This window comes from Myotis daubentonii, chromosome 2 (genome assembly GCF_963259705.1).
Source record: "Myotis daubentonii chromosome 2, mMyoDau2.1, whole genome shotgun sequence".
Classification (NCBI taxonomy): domain Eukaryota; kingdom Metazoa; phylum Chordata; class Mammalia; order Chiroptera; family Vespertilionidae; genus Myotis; species Myotis daubentonii.
In genome coordinates, this window is record NC_081841.1 from 191,587,523 (window position 1) to 191,603,873 (window position 16,351).

Sequence of the window (16,351 nt, forward strand, 5' to 3'; positions counted from 1 at the left end):
TATATATGTGGTTTTGGGCCCATAGCCGCCCCCCTCCCCCCCCCCCCAAAAAAAAAAAAAAGACTAAGTCTTTTTATGGTTTTTCTCAGTTTCTTAGTAGGAATACTTAACTTTTAACTATAGTAGCTTCCTTTTCCTCTTGTATTCTTAAATGATACTTTGGTTTCTGTTCTGCGAAGGGCTTCATGTAGGGAATAATGCAATCATAATCCACAGTGATGTTCTAAAGAGGGAGCTACTTATTTTCTATTAAGAGTCTAAAGTAGCCTCTTCTTTTCAGTGGTTTCACTTTCCAGTTTCCGTTAACCATGGTCAACTTTGGTCTGAAAATACTACAAGAAAAGTTTCAGAAATAAACCATTTATAAGTTTTAAATGGTGCACTCTTCTGAGTATCTTGATGAAATCTCCTCCTCTCCCGCACTCTCCTGCTCTGGCCAGGAATTGTCCCTTTGTCCAGAGTATACAAGCTGTATATGCTACCCGTTACCCACTTAGAGGTCATTTCAATTTTCAGATTGACTGTTGCGATATCAAAGTGCTTGTGTGCAAGTAACCTTTACTTTTTACATTTTAAGCTTGGCTTTTCTAGTATTCTAGTATTCTTACGTTGTTATAACTGTTGCAAATAATGTTTGAATCTATATTAATAAAAGGGTAATATACTAATTAGACTGGATGTCTTCCGGACGTCCTTCCAGACAAAGCCACAGCGGCTGCAAGGGCCGAGGGCCAGTGGTGCAGGAGAGGCGGCAGTGTGGGAGGAGAAGACTCTGGAGGCAGCCGTGGGAGAAGGCAGCACCACGGCCCCTTTTGCAGAGGCAACACGGGAGAGGCCCCGGTGTGGGCCGGTCCAGTGCCAACGTCCCTTCCACAGAGGCAGCGGCAGAGGGGGCTGTGCGGTCCGGTCTCAGTGCTGCCCCTTCTGCAGAGACAGTCGCAGAGGCAGCAGCGTGAGCCGGTCCCGGTGCCACACCTCCACAGAGGCTGGACAGGGTGCGACCTGCTGTGCCTCAACATCCCACAGCCCCTCCCCCAGCCGGCCTGGCCCCAGATCGCCCCCCCACCCACTGCTCATGCTGTTTGAATACTTAAGTACTAAATACAGTTTAAATAGACTAGGTTGAAAGAGAACATGCAGTGATTATTTTTCCCTGTGTGGGGAGGGAGTGACTAGGTGGGTGGGAGAGGGTTTAGAACAGTTATGCCATTCTTTTTTCTTTTTTTAATATATCTTATTGATTTTTTACAGAGAGGAAGGGAGAGGGATAGAGAGTTAGAAACATCGATGAGAGAGAAACATCGATCAGCTGCCTCCTGCACACCTACCACTGGGGATGTGCACGCAACCTAGGTACATGCCCTTGACCGGAATCGAACCTGGGACCTTTCAGTCCGCAGGCCGACGCTCTATCCACTGAGCCAAACCGGTTAGGGCAAGTTGTGCCATTCTTTAGTTCTTCCCATTGTGCGTATGAAACAGGTTTATGTTTTTGAAATTTGGCTTTAGTTTATGATGATAATTTTTTATCAGGATCACATCTTAGAAAATTACCTAATGTTATTTATTTTTTCTTATATGTAGATCATTTATTCATTTTTAAAGGACTATCAATGTCATATAAAATAAAGCATCTGATATCTATCAAGATTTGCAATGGAAGTTGTAACTCGTTTGTAAAATCAATTAGTGATACTAAGTGCTCCATTAATGGTGGTAATAATGAGTTTCTGTGCGTCTGCAAGTTACTGAAATCAGGCGTCCTTTGTTTTGCTTTGCTGTAATGGCTGATAGTTCAGGGATTGTCTGTGTGGCGTGCCTGATGTCCTCCTTCTGTGTGGCACCATTGTTTGACTGGACTTGGTTCTCCACGCCTTATGCCTCAGGGAGAGCTCATGCTGGCTGAGCTCAGGCTGGGTCGTTCCTCACGGCTGTGGAGTAAAGACTGCTCTTTCTGTGAGAACTGCACGCATTCGCTGGTATCCTGCCTTCGTGTGGTGGCGCTTTGGCAACCTGTCTGCTAGGTCTCATGGGGTCCTGCAGCAGCCAGAGTGTGCAGAAGTCAAGAAAGGGAAGAAAGGTGATGACTGGAGTACACAGATGTGCTGATGAGCTTAGGGAGGAGGGACGCGTGGCTTCCTGGCAGAGTGGACAGTCAGCGTCAGCATGACGCAGTCAGCCAAGTCTTGGTCCTGCGTTGGTGGAAAAGCTAAGTGTAACTTGGAATGTTTGGATGACTGTATTATAGAACTTGTCTCTAGCACTTATTTGAAGAGAATGTTTATGACAATAACAGAAATGAGCCAACTGAACTGTCGTAATAGGTGTAGCTTTTTGGCAGAGGATTGTTTTTGGTGCTACATGCTTTCGGAAGCTTTTACAGCTGCCTACTGTGCTTAATACTAGGAAAGGCCACTTATTCTTCCACTCTTGTTTTCTCCCAGTTTTCCTTGTATGTCACCTAGGAACTGCTCTATGTTTTATAAAATAGAATTTTAAGTTTTCAGTATTCTACCCAGTGTTGCTAATAATTCCTGATATTTGTACTTAACCTTTGTTTTAACATTGAAAAAGGACTTTTCGTTGGACATATCTGTGACATTTTTATTTTTAGTTCAGTGACCCATTATACTTGGCTTATTACTTCACATTATTTTTGAAGGATAAGATCAGGTTTAAGTATAATTCTCTGATGATGCAGTGGCTGATGTCACACTGTGTTCTCAGTCCACTAGTGCTTTGACATTTGTGTCTAAAGAGTATTTCTTCGAAGAAAGACATTATAATCATAGGATCAGCACCCAGATTCCCCCACAAAGGAATGAACTCTGGAGTGGCCCCTCCTCCCTCTGGCTCACTCCACCAGTCTTCCATGAATAGACCCATTCAGGGGCAAAACCCGTGTTCAGTATCACAGTGAAAGAACCTCTGATTCTCTTCAAATTAAATAGTATAGTAAGTAAGTTATTTAATCAGATTTGCATTTACTCATGAGTGACTGTAGTCTCTCCTCAGAGTACACAGAAAACAGTAGTGAACAGAATTAATGCTGTAAGCATAAACATTACTTTTTTCTTAAATGTTTAGACATATATTTTTATTATAAAAAACCAGGGGGAGAAAACTAAGTGTGTTTCAAAGCTTCATATTCTGTACATTTTTTTGTATCATTTAGGATCATTTGTTAGTTTTAGAAGACATAACACATGTTAGTGCATGTAATAATAGATCCTCAGAAAATACATGTAATATGATTTCCTGATTAAAGAAGATGCTGGGGATGAAAAGATAGTTGAAGGGATTTCACTTTCTTTATTCATGTCAGGGCCCAGAGGAGCCCTGACTCCTGCCCCTAGTCTGATAGCTGGGGAAGGCAGTGGTGGGCAGTGTCGTGTCAGAGAGATCTAGGCTCACATTCTGGCTCTGTTCTTCACTAGCTGTTTGATTTTGGATAAGTTACGTTATCTCTCTACACTTCTCTCTACACTTCTGTCTTTTCCTCTGTAAAAGGAAAAGGTTTTGTGATATTCTAAAGAACTTCAGACTGTAGAGCACCCTGCTTAGTGCCGAGAATAGAGAGTAAGCATTGGTAATTAGTGTCAGGCCTGCCTGCACATCCTGGCTCCACTTGCAGGCCTCGGCGTCTTCTCCCCTTGTCCAGTGAGGAGCCTTTGCTTTTGGTGATTACTCGTGGAGAGAGCCTCATGCTTTAGTTCAGCTGTTTCACACTTTATATTTCAGTTTTTAGGAGTTGAGTGATTTTTGGCTAAATTTGCTACACTAATATAGGGTATCAGGAAACCTTTTACTTTAAAAGTTGATTTATAATTAATCTGCTATCTTTAGAGTACAGGCATACCTCAGAGATTATTGTGGGTTCAGTTCCAGACCATCATAATAAAGCAAGTATTACAATAGTAAGTCCTAATGTTTTTACTGGTGGAGGAGGGTCTTGCCTTCAGTTTGTTAAATAAACACACCTGTGACTTGCAATAAAGAGAAGTGCAATAAAACAAAGTATGGCCGAAACCGGTTTGGCTCAGTGGATAGAGCGTCGGCCTGCAGACTGAAGGGTCCCAGGTTCGATTCCGGTCAAGGGCATGTACCTGGGTTGCGGGCACATCCCCAGCAGGAGATGTGTGGGAGGCAGCTGATCAATGTTTCTCTCTCATTGATGTTTCTAACTCTCTATCTCTCTCCCTTCTTCTCTGTAAAAAATCAATAAAATATATTTAAAAACAAAAACAAAAACAAAAAAAAACAAAGTATGCCTGTACTGGCTATTTAAAGGTGGTTTTATACTGTAGGTCTTTAATTTTTAATAAATATATGTAGGATAATCTGAGTCTATCATCTTCTCTAGTGAAGGTCTTTAGTTCCCACAAATTAATTTAGATTTCCTAGACGCAATCTAAAGAATAAACTTTATATATTTTTTAGTTAGAATATACCTTATATGTCAAAATGCATAGATTTTAAGGGTACAGTTCAGTGAGCTTTGACAAGTGTATATGCCTATGTAACAACTACCCAAATCACAATGTAGCACAGGTCCATTACCCCAGTAATTTATGTCATGTCCCTTTCCCCCTTGTTACACTGCCCTCCCCCCTTTTGATTTCTGCCAGTGTAGATGAGTTTTGCCTGTTCTTTGATTTACTATAAATGGAATAGGCAGGATGTGCTTTCTGTGAATGGCTTCTTTCGCGCAACAGTGCTTAGAGATTCATTCATGCATCTGTGCTTTTGTGATTATCAGTTGTTTCTCCTTTTTATCTATAGACTTGGCATTACTTACTGATGAAGGAATTCATTCTAGCCTCATTCTAGGTATACCTGTGTCATGTGTGCCTGGCAGTAAGGTAGTCAGTGGTATAGCCATGGTAATAGTAATTACGTGGATTTAGTTGTTAATCATAGGGATCTATGATATTAAACACATTAGTATTATATAGAAGCAACAATGTGAATTGAACAATGGTGATGAACTTTCAGAAACTTCAAAATCTTAATGTCAAGTAATATTTATTCATCATTTATTTTAGGTGCTACAGAATATTTTGGAAACAGAAAATGAATACTCTAAAGAACTTCAGACTGTGCTTTCAACCTATCTACGGCCATTGCAGACCAGTGAGAAGTAAGTTAGATGATAAATTGTGTTAATTGTAGAATAGTCGTCACCTAAGGCTGTTTCCTTGTATTTTCAGAAAATAGAGGGTGAAGTACTGGCACAGAATTTAGTGTACCAGTTTGCCTTAGACATAGGCAATTTGTTTATTAGGTTAAGACTTCAATAGGGCATCAGGATGGGAGAGGAGAGGAATATAAGTAAAACTGTTTACATATTTTTACTGTTATTTTTCTTGGCTCTAGGTTAAGTTCAGCAAACACTTCATATTTAATGGGAAATCTAGAAGAAATATGTTCTTTCCAGCAAATGCTTGTACAGTCTTTAGAAGAATGCACCAAGTAAGTAAGCTGCTAAAATTTACAAAATTCAGATTGGTATAAATGGTATTTAAAGGATCAAGTTTACCATAAGTTGAGAATTTGCATTTTCAAAGGTGGAAGCTAGATTATTTGGAATTTTTTAGGTATATTACCTTTTATAGTAAAAGCTGCATTTTAGGTTATCTAAATTTTACAGTAGTGATCTCTGAAGGAAGGATATGCTGACTAGTCAGAGAAAGGAGAAGGATTTCATGTGAGTGATGATTTTTAAGGTGTTAGGGAAAAAAGTAGGGGATGAATAACCCTTGAAGCGAGGAAAGAGTGTAGAGGCACCAATGACTTTAGTTCCTTATGTGCCGCATGTGCTGCATGGGGAGGCGTGTGTGCACACAGCCTTGAAGGCCAAGTCTTCTGAGTGTCTTCTTCCAGCATGTGTTGTTCCTGGCCATCAGGAAGCTGAGAAATTGTAAAGCACTACATGCATAATGTGATGTTTGGAGGTATTAAAGGCTTGGTGTTGTCACTTTTCTAAGATACTAGTTTTTCAGGGGTAGGGGACAGGTGTGTTCTGGATGTCAGACATGAGATTTTTTTCTGTGTGACTATTTTATGTTCTTTGTTAACATGAGGCATTAAAGGATGTTTATTAATGCCTGCTGGGTGTTGGATGACTTAAAGTCATAATGCACATGAAAAGTTTTGAGATTTTAATCCACCAGAGGATATTTATGCTTATTTGTTTGTGGGCTGATAAAGAAAGCTAACACATTTTATTTTTGCATTATCTTTATTTTTGTAGCCACCGGAAGGACCAGAAAACTTTTTCTCTTGGTTGGTCTCTGGTTTTCCTTCCAGCTTTTTGTATGTGCCTTTCTCATTCTTGGAAGAGGTCTTCCCTCGGTGCCAGGAGCTCTTTAAATTGATAACAGTTTGCCATGCTGAGAGTAGGTTTGCTCTCTCAACTTTGGCTTCAAGGTTTCATAGAGGAACGTCATATTGGAAGGTGTGGCAAGGAAAACTGAATGTCAGTGTAACCAAATCCTGGCTCTCAAACAGAAATTGGCATTTTTTGTTGTAATTGTTTGCAGCATTTTTGGTTTACATAAAATTACATTACTTGCATGATCATAACTACGGTAGTGTTCCCTTTGGTAAATGAAGGTTATTTGGCAGCAGTGTGGGTTTTTTGCAAGAGGCCAGTCCTGTTGAGTACAAAATGGAAGTAAATGTTTGCTTCTCCTTCCCACTGGCATAGGTAATGTAGACTAAATAAATTAATATTTATGCAGTACATTTGGCAGTACCTCTTTGGGAGCCTCATGTAAGCCTTGTGAAATAGGGCAAACATTACTATCCTCACAGCATAGATTTAAAAACGGAAGTTCAGGTGGCAGAGGAGGGTTAATGGTGAATAGCACCAGATGTTAGGCCTTGGTCCTTGAGTTTGACTAAGAAAGAATTCAGAGCCAAGAACTCAAACGGGTTATATAGAAAGTCGCAGAGGAGGAAGAAGTGAGCCGCTGGGCTGCATGGACTCAGGAAACAGGTTACAGAGGCAAAAGAACGGAGCTTAGGGGAAAGAAAGAAAAGGTATGTGCTTTGAGGGAACAAAGGGGAGTGGGGAAGGTATGGGCCTGCTCAAGAGAGAGGGAGAGCTTGCACTGGGTCCTTCGTCTTAAGGGGTTTTAGCTGTTTTCCAAAGACAGGGATTTTAGGGGAGGTCTTGAGAGGATCTCAGTAGAATATTCATCAGCTTTCCAGGTATGTTCTTTCAGTGTCATGATCTCTACTGATTGGTTGGACCTAGGGATCATTAGTTCTTGCAGCTGGTCCTGATGTCAGCCATGGTGTTGCTTACTCTGATTTTGCTGCTTTCCTGGGCCTGAAGCTGAAAACTGTCTCTACGGTCTACAGACCTCAGACTTTGTTCCTAAGATTATTTGATGCAGTCAGAACCTCATTATTCTTGGGGCTTAATGCTTAAGGGAGTGGTCATGCAAGGTCTTTTATAGGAGTTGAATGAGGCTATTCTCTGGCCCTCTTGTTCCTCCCCCAAGGGGGTCTACCACATTATTAGCAGCATGCCAGGGAAGAAAAGGTGGTGGTGAGTATAGTGAATTCTGGCAAAATTAGGTTGAGTGAGGTAATAAAACTCTAGGGCCAGGCTCAGTGGGGGCCAAAGAAAGAAAACCTTGTACAATGAAGTAATTGTTCATATGTAAACCATATTAACTTAATTTTAATTGATGAAATATAAGAAATGAAATCCATTGGCTTAGATTATAGGTATGTTCTCCTTTGAATGTATCAACGGCTGTGGTGTTGGATCAGGTTGGAAGTGAAATCATAACAGTATATGGCACAGCACTGAGCAATGAAGTCTTAATAGTTTAATCATTTTCATGTGCACATCTCTAACAATGTTCTTCTCTTGTTCATAAAACTTTGTCATCCTATCATTGCAGTTACCTTCAACCCCCCTTCCATTCTAGAAGCCAGGATCTATTTCACTTTGCTCCTGAGTATGAACATCACCTGCTCAAATGCCAGTATGTAGTAGTTTGAAAATAGGTGTGTCTCAGGTGTCTGGATCCTGGTAGAAAGCAGGTGGTCCGATGTATCTTCTGGTGCAGCATCCTTGCTGTGTGTGATGACTGGTCTTTGGGTGATTTGGAAAGGATGCTGACTGGCCTTTGTGCCTTCTCCTGGAGGGTGTGTGCTTTCCTCCTCTGTGGGCTGGCAGCAGTTTGTGTCATAAAATTGAGGCATCATCGGCTGTCTTATATTTCTTTAATTTTTGTATGTGTTTCATTTTACCCAAAAAGATTGCAGTCACTTTTAAGGTAGAGAAGATTTCTTACCTTTTTAATCTGTTACCAGTGTCTGAATAAATAGTCGAAGTTTGTTTGTTAGGTAAGTGATTATTTATATTACAGATAGAGCTGTGGCTAATTCCTGAAGGCTATTAAAACCCCCACTTAGGAGTTCACACTTGGAAAAGAGTCTGCTAGCCGTTCAGATGCTAGTTTACATTGACTTCAGATAAGGATAAATGAACTAAACAATAAAACCTCAATAAGCCTGGTTATTTCCTTACGTAAATGCTGTTGATGGAATTACTGTGCCTTTTTCGCATAATAGTAATGGTGATAATTGCCTTCATTTTTTGTCTGCTTGCTTTTTTCTGTATCTGCCACTAATTTATTCATGGCTTAAGTTCATTTCTTTCAATATATTCATATGTACACTAGGTACTTATTATGTTATATTGTAGAAGTCACCCTGGAGCCTTCTGGCTTTCACCTCTAGCCATGCTGCCTGGTCTCAGAGTCTCCCTTGATTATCATCCTGCTGCCTTTCACCTCCTCTGTGTTGGACACTGGTGTCTTCCTGTCTTGTTGCTGCAGTCTCTCATTTGCTAGGACTGTCCTGAGGAAAGAGTGCATAGAGACAGTTAGTTCATGTTCATATTAAATATGATGCATGGAGGTAGAATTGTTGGAAATTGTTTCCATCCACTGTTTAAGGTTCAGTGTTGTTGAGAAGTCCCTGGCCATTCTAATTCCTGATTCTTTGGTTTGAAACTTGTGTTTTCCCCTCAAAGCCTTTAGTGTCTTTGTTTCTAGAATCCTGAACTTGGATGCTGATGCATATATTGGATTTGTGTTATTTTGCATCCCTCCTGCTGGCACTTTGGGTTCTTTCCAACTGGAGATTCATGTCTTTTAGTCTGCCGAATTTTATGATAATTTCTTTGATTTACTTCTGTTTATTTTGTTTTTCTGTATCTGGAATTTTTATCCTAACGTGGAACTGCTTGTCCTGGTCTTTTAATCTTCTCTTTCCAATTAATCTGGGAGATTTCAGAGCTTCATTTTCCAGATTTCTTTTGTCTTTCTCAATTGCTCTTCCATTTTAATTTTCAAATGCTCCTTTGCTTTTGTCCTGAATGTTCTTATTTTCAAGGTATCAGTGTAAGAACGTCCAAACCTGTAGAGGATTTTTATAAAAATTTATTTGAGCCACACTGAGGACACACCTGTCAACAGACTGAGATAACAATTTGCAGTTTCTTTTTGTGCATTTGAAATTAAGGAGGAGCTAAGGAAGATTACATGGAGATGGGAGAAAGCAAGGTGGGGATTAGATTACAGGATAGTTAAGAAAAGATGAGCCCGGCCTGTGTGGTTCAGTGGTTGAGCGTTGACTCATGAACCAAGAGATTACCAGTGCAATTCCCGGTCGGAGCACATGCCCGGGTTGTGGGCTTGATCCCCAGTATTGGGCGTGCAGGAGGCAGCTGATCGAAGATGTTTCTCTCATCGATGTTTCTCTCTATCCCTCTCCCTTCCTCTCTCTCTCTTCAGAAATCAATAAAAACATATTTTAAAGAAGAAAAGATGAAACATTACTAAAAAGATATAGGCTTGGGGCATGACTGCCCACCATGACCTGCCCAGTTAGGAATTTATAATCAAATCACCCTGTGAGGTTACTTTCCATAGGAAACCCCCTCCCCCCCCTTTTTTTTCTCTCATCCACAAAAGCATGCTTTTCCTTTTTTTTTATAGATCTTGTGTTATTTCTTTCAGGATTAATTACAATTCTTTTGAATATTTTTCTGCTCCCTGCAGAGTAACTATAATGTCCCCCCCCCCCCCTTTCATAGATTCCCACCTTTTGTCCTTTGTTGTTCTCGTTAGATTTTTTTCCCAAAAGTATTTGGTCATATTTCTGTGTCTTCTTATAATTAAGATTGGTGCCCTAAACTTTTGAGTGGAAGTGCTGACCATGGGTTATAACTTGTTGACTGTTTTGTTGGAGAACCCCTGCTGTTACTATTTTATGCTCGATTTTTCTCTGGGTCTGATTCCCTCAGGAGAAGAGAAGGCTTTTTTGGTTTCCTGCTTTGAAGGTTGCAATCCTTTCTGTCTATGCTTTGGGGTTCTGGTGACAAAGGAGACTGGGGTGAGGATGGCTGGTCAGTGTCCTTTCATGGTCCCTTTTTTCTAAGGATTCCTGCTGGTATGCTCAACTTCTGGTCCACAAAGATAAGTGTCCTGCTGCCTCACAGACCTTTAAAATATATATTTTATTGATTTTTTTTACAGAGAGGAAGGGAGAGGGATAGAGAGTTAGAAACATCGATGAGAGAGAAACATCAATCAGCTGCCTCCTGCACACTCCCCACTGGGGATGTGCCCGCAACCAAGGTACATGCTCTTGACCGGAATCGAACCTGGGACCCTTGAGTCCACAGGCTGACGCTCTATCCACTGAGCCAAACCAGTTAGGGCCTCACAGACCTTTACCCAGCTGTTTGTGGCCCCACTGCTGAAGGGCAGCCCCATTGCAGGGGGTCCCGGTGTGATCTTGGCGTTGGATTTTCCTGCCCAGTTATGACTGCTCATCATATGCTTTTCAGCTTCCAAAGTTGGTTCTTCCAAAGTTTCAGTTCTTTTTGTTCTTGTGAGTTGATGCCTTCTAACATCAACTGTCATGTAGTGTGGATTTGGGAAGGAGAGCGGTTGATAGATGTGCTCAATGTCCAGTCTTCACCTGAAGGAAAAGGTGGCTTTTGTATTTTTTATGTGTGTGCATATCTTGATGTTACTTTGGTAGAAAACCGTACTAACCAAATAGCCACATTTTATAATTCTCCTTGTTTCATGCAAAATGTGAGGCTTCATGACATCTACTAGTATTTTCCTCACGACCCAAAGAAGCCTGGACTTGGGGGTTTGTAGCTCTGCTATGCATAAGTCCTGGCATCTGGATGGAGGAAAGGTTGGGAGTTAATTCACTGTTTCGTAGCAGAGCAGCTTTCAAGGTAAGTACTTCTCCCTGCTATATGCCTGCTTTGAACAGAAATATTCTTGGATTTGGATATTTTGTTTTCATAGAGGTGGTACACAAGGAGGTCTTTCTTGCTCAAAATAATCTGTTTATTACTTAGCAATTTTCCTTCTGTCTATAAAATTTAGGATTATTTCCTTTGTGTTGCATGTCTCCAGGTTGCCTGAAGCTCAGCAGAGAGTTGGAGGCTGCTTTTTAAATCTGATGCCACAAATGAAAACCTTGTACCTTTCATATTGTGCCAATCACCCATCTGCCGTGAATGTTCTCACAGAGCACAGGTGCGTTCACTTAGACCTGAAAGCAAAGGACTTCTTGGGGTACCCTCCAAAATACTAATATTCACTTGATTATTCAACAATGAAAATGTTAATTACCCCTTGAAATTAGTGCCTGAAAAGTGCTGGTAAGACGTCTTTGAAATGCATATTAGAATTTGTATACTGGAAAGGTTATTTTTAAATGTCTCCCCTTAAGTCTAGACTAGAGCTCTTTGGAAAATGACTTGAAGCTGCTGGTAAGTATTCTGGAATGTAGCTACAAGCTAGATCAGGGTACCAAATCAGTTTTCTTTTAGGTCATAAAACTGGAAGTGCATGAGACAGATTTTCTGTAAAAGATAATATCTCATTTAAAATGAGGGCTGGGTTTTATAGGTATATTTAACATTAAATTGGAGACAATCAGCAACCTGAAACAAAATTAAACACATGAAACAGAATGTACAGATTTTCTGCTAGGTTGTTAAGACAAGGCTGGTCTGTTTCCTGAGAATTGTAAGAAGACTGAGGAATGTTGCAGTCGTTAGCAGATGTTATCACAAGAGGCACAGATTTTTATTAATAAGTGTTTTAAAAAATGTTTATGGTTTCTTTTTTGAACCCTTTTAAGCTCGTGGGCCCAGGTCACCTCACATCTGTAAAAATGCCTATTTCATAGGGCTATTGTAAGCATTAAGCAAAAAACATGTATAAACTGATGTGGAGTGAGTGAACATGATAAGTGCCCTGAAATGAAGCAGCAGTCTTTGACATGTTGATGAACAGAAGGGAGATTAGGATACATAGTGTCCAACAGAAACAAAAAACCCAAAGGACCTCCAACCCCTACCCAATACTTCGCCCTCCCTCACCTTTCCAGGAGGGTGGGCTATGTTAGCACACACCTTTCTGAAACCACGAAACATGCATTCAGTTATGCTCTTGCTGTCTACTCCTGGGAATTAAAAATTAAATGAAATTTCTACAGACTTGAAATGCAAGCATTACATTGTGTTTCTGAAAAGTTTAAAAGGAATTATTGATGCAGTCATAGGGGAGATAAATAGAAAGCAAATAGAATGCTAGGGCAAAATTATGATCTTTTTTATCTTTGCTCTCCATCCCTCTTTTTGGGGGGGAATGCTCTAAAATTGGGTTGGAAGTTTGATGGGAGTGAATAATTTTAAGGAAAGATTCTCACTAAATATTTTTCTCATTAAAGTGAGGATCTGCCCTGAGGATGACATTTAAAGCAAATTCAGACTGTTAAAGTTTCCTAAAATCACACTTCCAAGGAAATGCTTGCGAGTATGTGCTGTTTATCCTCTCTTCTGTACTGTTACTTTAATGACTGTGTCATAGCTGAAATGTAAGTGTAGCATTTCCCCAAAATAACAAGGAAAGAATAGATAAGTTTCTGAGTGGGGAAACTGTGCCTCCTCCGTGTGGCTTGTCCCAGAGTTGGGAGGTGGGTGGAGAAGTCATGCTCTGGCCGTGTGAGCCTCGGAGAGGACGCGGCAGGATGCACTGCCTGTGTGCCCTCCTGAGGTCCCTGAGCAGCCAGAGTCCCCACTCTGTTCACAGGTCAGACCCCACTTCTGAAGCGTAAGTCCATGAATGGAGATGAGGATCGCAGTTGGCTAGTAGCTTCTGTCAGGGTTCACCACTTTTCATTCTGAATCTTAACTTGTAACCTCTTTCCTATGTTTATGCCTGAATATGTTTTTTAAGGATTAAGTGTAGTATTTTGAAATTTTCAAATCTTATTTTCAGTCTTATTGGGTTAATTTAAATTCTGAGTGTGAATTTGTGAATACATTCACACAACCACCAATTCTAGAATTATAGCTGATATGTACCTTTTGCATTATCATATATTCATGGTTGCCTATTTTGAATGAATTATAGGTTTCATAATTTAGTCTGTAAAATGAGTTTTGTTTTCCCCCAGCACTTTAATTGTTACTTTTTGCTTGGCTACAATATAGTTCTCCTTATTTGTGTTCCTTTTGTTGCCTTCTTGCAGCCCACAGTGTCATTTCAGTAAATACAGAGGAGATCCACTGTATAAGGATTGCTCACATCAGTAGAAAGAGCCATTGTTTTGTCAAAATAGCTTTAACCAACTGTTTTATTTTATTGTACTAAATTAAAAAATGAACCATTGATTTATAAAGTTCTGTTTCTTTTCTTAACTGCATATGTTCTGACATTATAAAAATGTCATATGTATATTAAAAGATGTTACTTTTGCTTGCAACAGTTACTTACATTTTAAGTTGTAGGGGTTTTTTTTACAGGGGTGAGGGGTGATAAGGATAACTTGCTTAGTTTTATTCATATTTCTCTGCTATAACTATAGTTATAAAATATAATCCTTAAATATCAAAAGTGACATAAATAGACTTTTCTGTCATTTTCCTGTAGTAGAAAGGCCCTGCATGGATTGTATTTAAAGGAGGGGAAATATACTTCTAGTATCATAAAGTTTTAGTTTTATGCTTGATTAGTTGTTCAATTCTTAGAGAAATGGATATAAAATATAAATTGCTCCTTCTTAAATCCATCATTTTACTCATGCTTTAGGCCAGTGATGGCGAACCTTTTGAGCTCGGCGTGTCAGCATTTTGAAAAACCCTAACTTAACTCTGGTGCCGTGTCACATATAGAAATTTTTGATATTTGCAACCATAGTAAAACAAAGACTTATATTTTTGATATTTATTTTATATATTTAAATGCCATTTAACAAAGAAAAATCAACCAAAAAAATGAGTTCGCGTGTCACCTCTGACACGCGTATCATAGGTTCGCCATCTCTGCTTTAGGGGTTGACAGAGTGAGTAATTTGAAGAGGAGCATTTCTGAGTAAGGATTTATGAGGAGTGTGTGGGGGGGGCTGGTGGTGGGGGGGCGCGGGGCAGGGCACGTGAGTGTGAAAGACAAAGCAGTATGGTATGGTTAGAGGGGCCAGACCAGACACAGTATGAACCTCTTGGGTTCAGCTGTCCTGCTAGCAGTGAGAACAGAGGCAGTTGCGGTCTTGCTGGGAGTCCTCATCTGTAAACATGCATAATAATCCTTGTGGCACAGGCCCAGAGTGGTGCTTATGGGAATCATGTACAGAAGCATTTGCTCTGATGCCCAGCACAGAGTGCTGGTCCCATAGTGTCACGCCCTTCTCTCCGTCCTTTTTCCTGACTGTTCTTTCTGCAGCTCTCACTTCTGCCTGAGCTCAGCAGAGGGTTGGGGGAGGTGGGAGGAAGGCAGCAGGTTGAAGTCAGTCTTGGGGCACTCTTCACTTACCTGCCTATCTCTTGTGGGAAAAGGCAAAATGATAAAACTATGCAAACAAGTACTCCAGGATATTGCTCATAGCTTTTAAATCACCATGACCTCTGGGATGAACACTAGACTAATCACAACAAGGTTCTGAAATATCACTATTCCTGGTTTCAGTAATCCCAGCCCTGTGTTTTTCCTGAGAAAACCATTCTTAGAAAGCACAATGTTATATACACAGAGATACGGAATTGTGTGTTGGTTATGAAAGCAGGCGCACACACACAGCCCTAGAAGGAGTTTGACAGCTTCTATGGTAACATTTTAAATTGCATCACCATGATGGCTGTCTTAACTGGAAGGACATCATCATGAAGCCTTATTTCTTACAGAAATGAGAAAATGTTTATTTTATGTGTTTTTATAGCTAGGATTATATTTTCACTTTTTTGTAGTTTGCTTTGATTTTTATAATATCTCCTAAGTGGTATATGTGTTTGTTTATTTAAAAAATTGATATTAAAAACATGTATGTGTAGATAAATCAGTAGATAGATAGCTGGCACTATTAACATTATTATTATATGTCCCTGATTCTATTATGATCACCAGATTATTTATTCACTTGATTCTTAGATTCACTTGTTGATAGATGCATGTTTGTTGTTCATAATTTGTATCTTTACCTTTTTCTTCTTCTTCCTCTTCTTAAAGGATACCTTTCAGCATTTCATATAATCCTGGTTTGGTGGTGATGAACTCCTTTAGCTTTTCCTTATCTGTGAAGCTCTTTATCTGACCTTCAATTCTGAAAGATAGCTTTGCTGGATAAAGTAATCTTGGTTGTAGGTTCTTGGTATTCATCACTTTGAATATTTCTTGCCATTCCCTTATGGCCTGCACAGTTTCTGTTGAGAAATCAGCTGACAGTCGTATGGGTATTCCCTTGTAGGTAACTGGGTTTCTTTCTCTTGCTGCTTTTAAGATTCTCTCTTTGTCTTTTGCTCTTGGCATTTTAATTATGATGTGTCTTGGTGTGGTCCTCTTTGGATTCCTTTTGTTTGGGGTTCTCCGCGCTTCTTGGACCTGTAAGTCCATTTCTTTCACCAGGTGGGGGAAGTTTTCTGTCATTATTTCTTCAAATAGGTTTTCAATATCTTGCTCTCTCTCATCTTCTGGCACCCCTATAATTCTGATGTTGGTACGCTTGAAGCTGTCCCAGAGGCTCCTTACACTATCCTCGCATTTTTGGATTCTTTTTTCATTTTGCTTTTCCCATTGGGTGTTTTTTGCTTCCTCGCATTTCAAATCATTGACTTGATTCTTGTGCTCCTCTGGTCTGCTGTTGGGAGTCTGTATAATATTCGTTATTTCAGTCCGTGTATGCTTAATTTCTAGTTGGTTCTTTATCATAACATCGAGGGTCTCATTAGATTTCTTGAGGATCTCACTACATTTATCGGCGGCTTCTAGACAGTTCTTAAGAGACCTTGAAAGTG

General features: G+C 40.0%; 1 protein-coding gene across 8 annotated transcripts in view; it reads left to right on the forward strand.

Annotated features, from left to right (window-relative positions):
- Positions 1-16,351, forward strand: part of ARHGEF7 (Rho guanine nucleotide exchange factor 7) — a 129,032-nt gene that overhangs the window by 77,340 nt on the left and 35,341 nt on the right. For all 8 annotated transcript variants that reach the window (XM_059685115.1, XM_059685113.1, XM_059685117.1 and 5 more), the window contains 3 exons: positions 5,046-5,140; positions 5,377-5,472; positions 11,469-11,591. In XM_059685115.1, the coding sequence (XP_059541098.1) occupies positions 5,046-5,140; positions 5,377-5,472; positions 11,469-11,591 (314 nt within the window). The remainder of the gene's footprint in view (positions 1-5,045; positions 5,141-5,376; positions 5,473-11,468; positions 11,592-16,351) is intronic.